At 39.8% G+C, this 11493-nt stretch overlaps 1 protein-coding gene across 1 annotated transcript; it reads right to left on the minus strand.

The window, feature by feature from the left end:
• Positions 1 to 1116: 1116 nt before the first annotated feature.
• Positions 1117 to 9652, minus strand: MED26 (mediator complex subunit 26). The gene is made up of 4 exons (XM_026819336.1): positions 9409 to 9652; positions 6772 to 6846; positions 6393 to 6671; positions 1117 to 4366 (listed from the first exon to the last, which is right to left on the minus strand). Exons 1-4 carry the CDS (start codon positions 9469 to 9471, stop codon positions 3122 to 3124), a joined length of 1662 nt encoding a protein of 553 aa, XP_026675137.1. The 5' UTR covers positions 9472 to 9652; the 3' UTR covers positions 1117 to 3121.
• Positions 9653 to 11493: the final 1841 nt, after the last annotated feature.

Genomic DNA, 11493 nt, shown 5'->3' on the forward strand with positions numbered 1-11493 from the left:
GATTGATTTTTACAATTAGTCTTTGGACAATTATAGAAAATCTGATGATAATCGAACATTGAAGAAAATGAAGCATAGATTTATTACTGTTTTGGGTCTTGTCCCCATAAAAGTAACTCAATTTGAAAATATTTCTTTACAGTTCGTTTCAAAAATGTAAAACAATAATAATATAAGACTAATTTCTACAAGTAATCTTTAGGCAATTATAGAAAATCTAATAATTGAGCATTGAAGGAAACGAGGTATAAATTTTCTTCCTGTTTTTGGGTCTTACCTCCATAAGAGAAACTAACACGATAAAAAATGAGTCAAAAATAATTATCCCAAGCTGTTAAACGAGTGCAGACGTTCCAAGTCTGTAATTTTAATACACCTGACAATACTTGTACATCCAGATGGCACCGTAACGCGAAGAAACGATTTCGAAATCATCTCCCACATGCTTGAATTCAAACGCAAAACCCGTCGTAACAATAAATCATAATGAATATGAAATAAAACTCGTTACTGCAGGAATAAATCACTGATCGACAATTTTGTAATCTGGTTTATTACTGAACTCTGTTTAAATAATCTAGATCTCAAATGTCCAGGCTCATCTGTCGTTCAACAATTGAATCGAAATTAAATTAAATCTCGTACTGGAATTGCCATTGTTATTATTCTGTTTTACCACGTAGTCGTTCCACTTTTTATTTGGTCGTTACTTTCTTCGAACAATCGAGCGTTACGAGAGTTGCGGAGGTACAAAAGGCACGGGGGTTCGTATTGAAGATAAGCGCTCTTAAATTACTTTGGAAGAAATCGCATCCTGTATAGAAATATCGAACTCCTGTTTATTATAGGTGCTTCGGGAACTAAACTGCTATCAGGGATAAGCATACATCAGTTGTGCTTGCAGCTGATAATACCTGGCGTTGGTGGATTCAGATTTCACGGTATCAATTCACAGGGAACAAGACACAGAAGATACTTCCTGAAAACTAATCAGGGTAACTAAAATTAGGAAAAATCGATGAGCTAAGGCTACGAACGAAATAAATTAGATCTAGATAATCGCGTAACGAAATAAAAATCAATGAAAACAATCGCTGAAACAACTGTTCAAACTGCTACGTGTATTGTGATATTTTAATTATATTAACTCGTGTCTTTTTAATTCTTAAATACAAAGGTATACAAATGTCTGTATAAACAAAATACTTATCGTTATACTCGTAAAGCAATGCGTCCTCATAATTAATCTGAACGGGCAATAAACGTGAGAAACTATCGGAATTTATGTACAGTTTTGTTTTCGTTTTTTTTGGAGACGTCTCACTAGCTTTCTTTCTTCGTCCAATCGTCGAATCCGTTCGGTATAATAATTCGTGAGGGAAAATCATCATGATTTCGGCAGGCTCTCGAGGTTCACTCTGTTTTGCAAACGCAAGTCGAACAGAAGGTAACTTCTTTTTTTTTTTCATCAAAAAACGAACACATGTTAAGTCAGATGTTTTCTTCTTTCTAATTCAATTAATGATTTCACAAAGCTTTCATTATACACGGTATAGTTGCACAAGTTATGTACATCCTCTTTCTCCTCCGATCATTTCTTATTCTCTGTTCACATAACACATAAGATTATTTGGTTATTACAAGAAAATGTTAATATGTCTCGGTGCCAGTGTTTCTCCGAACCAAGTATTTACATTTTCCCATCCTTGATCGTTTCACCAAAAATAAGTAAATAAAAACAGGTAAATCGCGACGTTCCGTCGGAATTGGACATTGCACGCGACGCGCCTCATTCGAGAACAATTAATAATTACTGTTACCGGCAATTTATCGTTAACCTCGTTTCACGCGACGATGAAACGAAATCCGGATAGAAAAACGCGCCCTGTTCCTTGGATAGAATCGTCTATACGTGTATGCAACGTAATACCTCATTAGACAAATATCGTTTTCATCTTATTTTTCATTTCCTCTCATCGTTTACTTTTAATTAAGGCCCCGTTATATTCGGTTCGACTACTTTTACCACGCGCGAAAAATCATCTCCTCCGTTGTTACATTCAGGTGAAGGGTAGTTCCTCTGTACAACACTTTTCTTCAATAAATATTTTAAATTCGTAAACAAAATACGTGGAGAAGCGTACGAGACAGATTATGGCGATGCATAACCGGTGAACGCCATAATTGTCTCTGCACACCTCTTCTAATATCATCCCGCGAGAGAATGTCTTAAAAGTAATATTTGTCTCAACGACGAACCCAAACAATATTTTACAGCAAAACCAAGACGACTACTACATATACTCGTAATCTTTTTTTTCTTTTATTATTAATTTTCATCGTGCATCTTTTGATACTTTCGAAATGAAACATTTTTCATAGGCCAAGAACCGTGGACACCGTTTGATTTTACGTCTCTTCTCATATCAATCGAAAAATAAAACAGAATCTGTACGAAAAGAAAAGAAACAAACTAAGATCGCGTAACTTACAGGAAGTGATTCGAGTCGGAGTTATATTCTCTGTTCTCTCCTAAACAAAAAAAGTATTCGATACTCTGTAGTTCCCGGTATTTATAAAAAGAAATACCGTCGACGCAGGAAAAGAGAGAAGCGTTCGAAGAGTACCATTTTGAAATCGAGCATTCGCAACTAAATTATAATATCGAGAAGCTTTCCCCGCTTTCTTTAGTGTTTGCTCTTGCTCCCGCGTAAAAGAGATAACGATTAATAATTATAATTAAAATTATAATAATAATAATAATAATAATAATAATGACGGAGAATGACGATAGTAATAATGCAGTAATATTAACAACAATAACAATAATAACCAATGGTAGATAATTTCGTGGCGACGATGAGGAGACCAAGGTCTAAAATGAAATCACGTCGATCACATTGACATACGATCGACGGAGGGGGGGATCGATACGGTGAAACAGGCTGGTAGAATTACAAACGTGAGCATTCGCATGAAATAAAGAGCAATCACGAGTTGCAATAGAAATCAGTTTTAATGGACCAACTGAAGCAGCCGGTCTATTCTTCTTTCGCAGGGAATCTTCACAAGTTGTTCTTTTTTTTGTTTAGGATAATAATAGAATAAGATAATAAAATTACTAATCAATAATAACATAAGGCAATATGTGGAGGATCTGGCCATTGTAACTGGGCCTTGCCAGCATCTGATGCCATTCGCGAAACTCTTGGTCAGGTTGATTATACACATTCTTTACACCGATGATCTCCGACTTGTCGTCCTCTTGCTGCCTGTCGCCGGTAGCCGAGGTCAACGAGGAGAGCTTCGGTTGGTAGTTCCCGTTCAGTCCCTCAATATACTGCGCGTGTAACCTTTCTATATCCTCCGGGGCGGTCTCTCTGGGTCGGTACTCGCCACTGTCTCGATCTTCGGTGGCTTCCGTCGTATCACACTCGCTCCAATCGATCAAACTGGGATCGATCGGTGGTAACTTGGCCAGAATCTCCTCGACGGTCAGACTCTGGCACTGTTCCGGTTGACTCTTCTCGTTTACGTTCGTAACGGACTTCTCTCTATACACCGCGCCGGACTCCTCGCGCTTCGACGATGAAAAGTCGTGGCTGTTTTCAACGGTGGGAGGCTTCAACCGGCTCTCCGGCGACTCCCGGACCTCGCCACCGGTCGTACCGCCACTTCTGTGAGAGGAAAGATTGTTCTGGGAACAGCGATTCAACTTTTGCTCGCCGCTACCCCTGAGCGCGACCTCCTCCATGCTGGGCGATTCTGCGCTTTGACTAGGTAGAGCACTCGAATTAGTAGCGTTGGTGCCGCGCGCCCGCAGATCGGCCAACAGCTCCTGCGTCGTCTTCAGCTTCGGATTCCTCGAGATGCTGGCGAGCTTCTCCTTCACCCGATCCTCCAACACCGGCTGCTTCTTGGCAGACTTGCTGCCCTTCTTTCTACCGCGTTTCTTTGGTCCTGAATCGTCAGGATCGGTGGAAGACTCCGCGAACTGATCAGAGATTCTTTCTTTAATCGTTGGGCTAGGCACTTGCATATTTAAATTACCACTTATGTTCTCGCCGTTTAGACGCTGTTTCTTAACGAAGGGTTCACTTTCGGTGATTGAGTCTGAATCGTGATGCTGGTGATGATAACTCGGTTGCTCCTTAGGCGGTTCGTCTTTTCGCAGACGCTTGTTTGAACTGTGTGTTCGTGGCACTGCTTCCGTCGAGTGGTGGTGGTGTTGGCTGGATGAGCCCAGCGTCGGTGGAACGTCGGAACCTGTTCGGTGGTTGCTGCCCACCGTAATTGACTGCTTATTCGACGACGCGTTAGGAGAATGCGAATGATCGCTGTGCACAGATGAAACCGGGCTGAGGACCTGAAAAACCCAACAAGCGTGTTTTATCACCTGCGTCGTACCAATTATTGCCGATTGCTCTTTTAATACGTTCGTGACAAGGCTTGAATTTACTGGCCTCGCTGTGGGAGGGCTTCGCTTTTTTTCACAATTGCGATAACTTTCCATCTCTTAGGATAGACATGAACCTACCGTCGATGGTTTAGTCCGTCGTGAACGTGTGAATATCGACTGGGAGACAAAACATAATAATTTAGCTAAACACTGAAGATGATACTTACTCGAATGTTAGTGGAAAAAATAACAGTTCGGCCGACAGCCAAAAACATAGTAATGTGACCGAATGCTGGAGAACAAAACAATTCGAGAGATAGAAAAAGCAACAACTTGCGCTGTAAAACGTTATAGTTTGTGGACGTTTTTTCCTAATATGATTTTAAATTGGCAGTACGTCCAAAACTTAATGTCTACTAAAGAACGTATAGCTTATCAGGGAATAAGTACTGATAGGCTCGATAGGAGAAACTTATACTCCATATATCGAATTTGACGAAAAATCCATCAGCAATTGAAACAGTATAAAAAATTACTTGGGTAATAAGAAGAAAGATGTCANGTGTTGGCTGGATGAGCCCAGCGTCGGTGGAACGTCGGAACCTGTTCGGTGGTTGCTGCCCACCGTAATTGACTGCTTATTCGACGACGCGTTAGGAGAATGCGAATGATCGCTGTGCACAGATGAAACCGGGCTGAGGACCTGAAAAACCCAACAAGCGTGTTTTATCACCTGCGTCGTACCAATTATTGCCGATTGCTCTTTTAATACGTTCGTGACAAGGCTTGAATTTACTGGCCTCGCTGTGGGAGGGCTTCGCTTTTTTTCACAATTGCGATAACTTTCCATCTCTTAGGATAGACATGAACCTACCGTCGATGGTTTAGTCCGTCGTGAACGTGTGAATATCGACTGGGAGACAAAACATAATAATTTAGCTAAACACTGAAGATGATACTTACTCGAATGTTAGTGGAAAAAATAACAGTTCGGCCGACAGCCAAAAACATAGTAATGTGACCGAATGCTGGAGAACAAAACAATTCGAGAGATAGAAAAAGCAACAACTTGCGCTGTAAAACGTTATAGTTTGTGGACGTTTTTTCCTAATATGATTTTAAATTGGCAGTACGTCCAAAACTTAATGTCTACTAAAGAACGTATAGCTTATCAGGGAATAAGTACTGATAGGCTCGATAGGAGAAACTTATACTCCATATATCGAATTTGACGAAAAATCCATCAGCAATTGAAACAGTATAAAAAATTACTTGGGTAATAAGAAAAAAGATGTCAAATCACTCGTGGACAAAAAATTGATCATGATTTTTATCTTGATTTAACGACATGAAGTCTAGCTTTCGTTTTGTTATAAAAATCAGGAAAATTATTTTTTCATTTTTCTGTTGTTCAACAATATTTATTTTGTAGCAAAAGGAGTTATTGTGTTCTTTATTTCTTGTCGAATAAACAATTTTGTTATACCATATTAAAAACTGTAAAATAAAGATAAATTTCTAGAATTTTATAAACAAAATTTCACGACTGTTTATCGAGTAATTCTAATGAATAGTTTTGACAGTATTGCCTATAGCAGGCATGGGCAAAAGTGGCTATGGTGGGGATGCTTAACGCTATGTAACGTACAGGCACGTATCTACATTTACGAATAATGGGGAGAGCGACTAGTATGGGGAAAAATGATTTGCCCATGCCTGGCCTATAGGATACTTATTTTCTAATAAACTATACATCCTTTAGTTTCATGTCTTAGACTGCCAATTAAAAATAATATTAGCAAAAAGCGCCGGCGAACTATAACGCTTCCCAGCGCTCTTATCGTTACGTTCTCCAGCAATCGGATTAGTATATTTTTCGCAGCTCGGGCGAACTATCGTCGTTTCCAGCGCCCGCCCGAGTAAGTACTTTCCTCAACGCTTAGCTGGATTATCGCGTTTCGACTGCCAGCCGGCGAATATATCTTCTGCTTACTCTCAGCGCAGTGGTGTCCCTCAGCAAGGGACTCTGAGGTGGCACCACGCCTTTCAACGCCGGGCTCTGTGGCTTGAAACATCTCAACGCTGGGCTATGTGGCTTCGCCCCGTTAAGGGCGGGCGGTGCCGTGTCCGCTGGTGTCGGCTGCGGCGTAGACTGAGCGGACGGCAGGACCATGTTACGCCATCGTCGTACCAGATCCTTCGCCCGCTTAGCCAGGGCGTCGTTCGTCGTTTTTCGCCGGAGTTCATTGATGTACTTTCCAAGTCTTGTGATCTAAAAGTCATATTGAGAATGATGCAATTGTACAGTGCAACACGGTTAAATACGGATGTTGCAACGTTCAGGATCGAATATGAAATATTCGATTTCTTACCTCAAGCACCTCCTTAGTGATCGCCGTCTTTTCCAGGGCCGTAATGACATCCACAACAGCTCCCATGTCGACGACCTAACAATTATTAATAACTATGTTATTTAATAAGTAGAGATTCCTGAGAATCGTGATACAAAAAACGCAAACGTTAGTCGACATTTCACGTTCATTTAATAATGAAATTAAAGCTCGCTAGATTGATTTTAATTACTTGCAACAAATATTCTAATTTATTCGAGGAAGTTCATTCAATTAGATGCTAAATTTATACAGATCTATCTAAATATCTCCTTCATTTTCAATGATAGGAAAAACACTTATGCAATATGGCATCAAAAGATGAATGCTTTGCAAAAGTTATTTATTCTTGAGTTTTAAACATCACCATTATAACTATTAGCGATTGACTCTTCATGGTTACAACATTAGACTTACATCTGCAGCTTCTCGCTGATGAAACTCAGTAATATCGGTGGAAATTAACTTAATATTTTGATAACCAGAGACCATTTCAAAGTACTGTCACTAATATGTTTGAATACGTCAAGTATAATAAACGAAAAAAGTACACATTTGTTAGCAAAAAATGTGAATCAGAAACTTGAAACAAAATAACATTGAGAAGAAAAAAACTCTTCCAAAACATTCATATTTTTTATATGATTTACATGTTTCTAAGAATGTAGGAAAAATATTTTTCCTATCATCGCAGAAAGGAGATACTTAATTCTACATTTAGAACAATTCTGTATTTTTTACATTTGAATGAAATTCAGTACTTCATTGGTACTTCAGTTTAATACTAGCTTAATTAGTATTCCTTATAAAAGAATTTAACATAGTAGGTTTAGTGTCGAAGTCGTTTAACTACTATTTCTCATTTTAACATTGTTAAGAGAATTGTTGAAACGTTGTGATGAGAATTTATATTTTCACTGCAACTGTTTCTAAGCTTTTGGATACATCAACAATATCTCTTTTCTAATCGTCTCTCAAGTACTCATTATTATTGATGAAATATGTTCTTAATACAATTAGTTATTACTGAAGAGAATTCCAAAATCCTGGCTTTATTTTCTTCTTTACTTCCTTTACAATTGAATATAGTGAAGTACTATTTGACTCCATAAGAATAAATTGATATAACTCCAAAATGAGCTTCTAAATTTCTCTAAATTTAGAACATAAATTTAACACTAAATCCACAGTTCTTTTACATTTGAATGAAATTCAGTACTTCATTGGTACTTCAATTTGACACCAGCTTACATAAAAATTACAACTCTAATAATATGACCAAACTCATTCTCATTATTCCTTATAAATGAATTTAGTAGGTTAAATAAATGAATAGAAGGTTTAGTGTTAAATTTGGTCAACTACTATCAACATTACGTGATGAAAATTTGTACTTCTATTACAACTGTTTCAAAGCTTTTATATACATCATTCGTGAATACATAACAACGTTTCTTTTATTATCTTCTAAGCACTGTAGAAAATATCAAAATCCTGGCACTATGTTTTTTCTTCAGGTTCACTTCAATTTAATGTAACAACAATTTCACTAAACTTCGTAACACACGTTAATACCAAATTGATAAAACTCGAAAATGATCTCAATTTCTTCGTTCCATATGAGTTCGACACTAAATCCACAGTTTTTGTACACTAAATTCATATTTGTTACATTTGTATTAAATTTAGTATTGGCATTCGCACTTTAGTTTGTCAGCAGGTTAAATAATAATTAGAACTTACGCGAAATGACCAGACAAATTTCTTACGAAAGAATTTAGAAACGTCATTTCATCGACGAGGGGTAGGTTCAATATTAATACGAAATATTTGGAAACGCGTATTTTATTCCAATATCTCCGATAACAAAAGATTCAATTACTATCAGTCAACAAGAGCTACAGTAGAATTTGATTTTGTAATCGGTAGGGGGTTAAATTGGTAGGAGGCAGAGGCGAATCATTATCTCATCTACGTTTTACGGAACCGTAAAATATACAAATACATAATCAACACGTGTCTATATACATTCGCAATCTTGACGATGCGTCCGAGTGTCTGCCCGATGGGACGCGTCTATCGACGATTAAACGGCGATCGGGCCACATATTTGTTAACGAAATGATATGTATGCTCGGGGACAGAAGATGGTAATTCGATTTCCTTTGCGAGGAGCACGAAGGTACGAGCCGGGACGTTTTCATCTCGAACTGGATTTCTCGAAGGACCGAGAGCTACGGAGAGATTGGGACTCGGATTCTCGGAGGATCTCCGGGGCATGTACGTATCCCGATGGAAACGAGACGGCCGTTGACGAGAGGTTATGCTACGGAGTTCTGTAGTGGAAGTGGACGAGAACGACGGACGCGTTTACACGCACGCACACACTCGCGCGAGACAGGGGACACCCGTCACCGACTGGGTCCGCGGCCCGTGTACAGACGGGAAACGCGTCGCCCACTAACACGCGGTAGTCGCCGCTTACTCTCACACTGTCGCGGTTGACTCTCGCGCACGCCACTGGTACAGGCACACGGCGCACGGTGGGATCGAGAGTGGCCCGATAGCCGTTTGCGCGAACGGACGGACGGCGCATCGCGGATACATTCCGCTACTTACATTGTATTCCTTATCGAGCGATTTCAACAATCTTTCGGTGAGCTCGGTGCAATATCTCTGCATCGGGGGGGCACACTCTGGGCCCTCGCGGGGAGATTAGGTTAGCGGAAAATCGGCTCCACGCGTCCGAGTGTCACGAATACGAGAGCACAGGGGGGACTTGCAATGGCGACTACTGAACTGTGCTCCGCTCGCATGCCCTCCCTACCTCCGAAGTGCCTCCTAGTCGCAGCCCAATGCATCGTCCCTAGCCCCACGCCGCCTCGTACTGCCGTGGCCCGACGCTGCTAGCTCCTCTCGTGGTTGGACGAAAATCTGTGCCCGCGGTTTTACGGGACACTCGATCGCTCGTTTCGCACCCGCCGCTACCGCCGCCTGTCGGCTCGTCGACAGAACCGCGCTCCCTAAACGCGGGGATTTTCAAACGAGATCTCCTTTCGAACGAACTGTATCATCTTATATGCATATTATTTCGTTAATTATAGGCAAGAATATCAAATCGTACTAGTTTCTTGATGAAATTTAATCACACTCTAAATTTAAAACGATCTCTTGATAATATAACAAAAAGAGTTCGTGAAATTTATGTCGCCAACAGAACAGACGGAAGATTACTATATCTCCTATTTTTCTGATCCACTATTTCGCAAAAGATTTCTATTACGTTTAAAAAATATACGAGCCTGTCGACTAATAACAGATCTAAAAATACTCGTTTATATAAATTGAAATCGTATCGCATGCGGCGGTCGTTAATTTGAAAAATTAATTATACCACGGACCGCGTAATTATCACGTAACACGTGTTTAATAAGAGAAATTCTATCTCGATTCATATACATAATGCTTTCTATTATCCATGCTACTATCAGAGGCCTGTTATCGTGCGCTCATCGTAATTTATGTTTCCTTTTGTATAATTGGTGCATTCTTAACCTGAACGAGTACCCGAATTATTTTAATACGTATTCGTGTGTCAATTCGAATTCGATGTTCCTACGTGACGAATGGATGAATGTTCAGTCCCAATAAGGGCGTCGACTCGATTCCATATCCAAGATTCCAAATTATTCGCTAATAATTAATCTTAAGATTTTCATCAAACAGAAATCCATAAGGAGTGCAGTCGAAAATAGTAAAATCCGAGACAAATATGCATACGTTTGGCATATGAAAATAACGTGTCGAAACATATGTTCGCTCGACGTTCTCGTGTCACCACTGTTGTTACGTGTATTGTAGACTAGAACTAATTTTGACAGCTTTCCGAATTTCACTTTTCTATTATAATAATAAAGAAGGCATATCGAACAAGATAAAAATTCTGTGTATTTATTTCTCCCCCTGCTTACGATTTCAATCCTACCAGCCGAGAATCTATGGTTTATATTTATTTTTTATTCAGTTCAGATCTCTGATTCAAACTGGACAAATCAGCCGAAAATGTACGATTTACGTTGGAACTATACTATGGTTGAACGTGGCATGGACGGTCCATGAACGTGAGTTGCAGTCAGTTGTCTGTTGTCTATCTCCCCTTACGCGTGACATTTGATAGGTTCATAAACAAAACACTGTGAACGAAATCAGTTAAACGCAGCGTCAGCTTAGCGAGGGTTCACAAAGTCGTTCTTGTACGAATCAGGAATCATGATTTACTCGATTCACGAGATGATACAAATGATCGAAGCGTACGCGCAGTCGAACACGAATATGGGCATGGGGAGAAGGAATATCGCCAATGGGAGAAGGAAATACGCGGAGAGATTCCCGAATAGGCATCTGCCTTCAGAAGGAACATTCCGGTTGGTACTCACGACTCTCAAAACGACCGGTCGCCTTCCCATGTTCCCGACTCACGACGGCAGAATCCGAACTCGAAGCTATACCAGAGCCGAAGGCGAACCGTAAAAATAAAATGGTTAATCGGGACTTCATTTCATACAAAGGTAAATGAATAATAGTAGTTGTATCGAGCGCTTTTGTTTACATGAGTTTCCTTTGTTTTTTCAGATCTACTCTACCTCAACAATATTCATTGTTACATTGGAAAACGAAACTACAGAAATACTTGATGTATCTCTC

Source organism: Ceratina calcarata, unplaced genomic scaffold (genome assembly GCF_001652005.2).
Source record: "Ceratina calcarata isolate Rehan_Ccalc_2016 unplaced genomic scaffold, ASM165200v1 scaffold15.2, whole genome shotgun sequence".
Lineage (NCBI taxonomy): Eukaryota > Metazoa > Arthropoda > Insecta > Hymenoptera > Apidae > Ceratina > Ceratina calcarata.

What these genes read in the sequence shown, in the direction of transcription:
- MED26 (XM_026819336.1), bottom strand. Translation starts at nt 9,471, where the DNA reads ATGCAGAGATATTGCACCGAGCTCACCGAAAGATTGTTGAAATCGCTC. An exon ending in CGCTCGATAAGGAATACAAT is followed by an intron (nt 6,847 to 9,408) that starts GTAAGTAGCGGA and finishes AATAATTGTTAG; the next exon opens with GTCGTCGACATGGGAGCTGT. An exon ending in TCACTAAGGAGGTGCTTGAG is followed by an intron (nt 6,672 to 6,771) that starts GTAAGAAATCGA and finishes TATGACTTTTAG; the next exon opens with ATCACAAGACTTGGAAAGTA.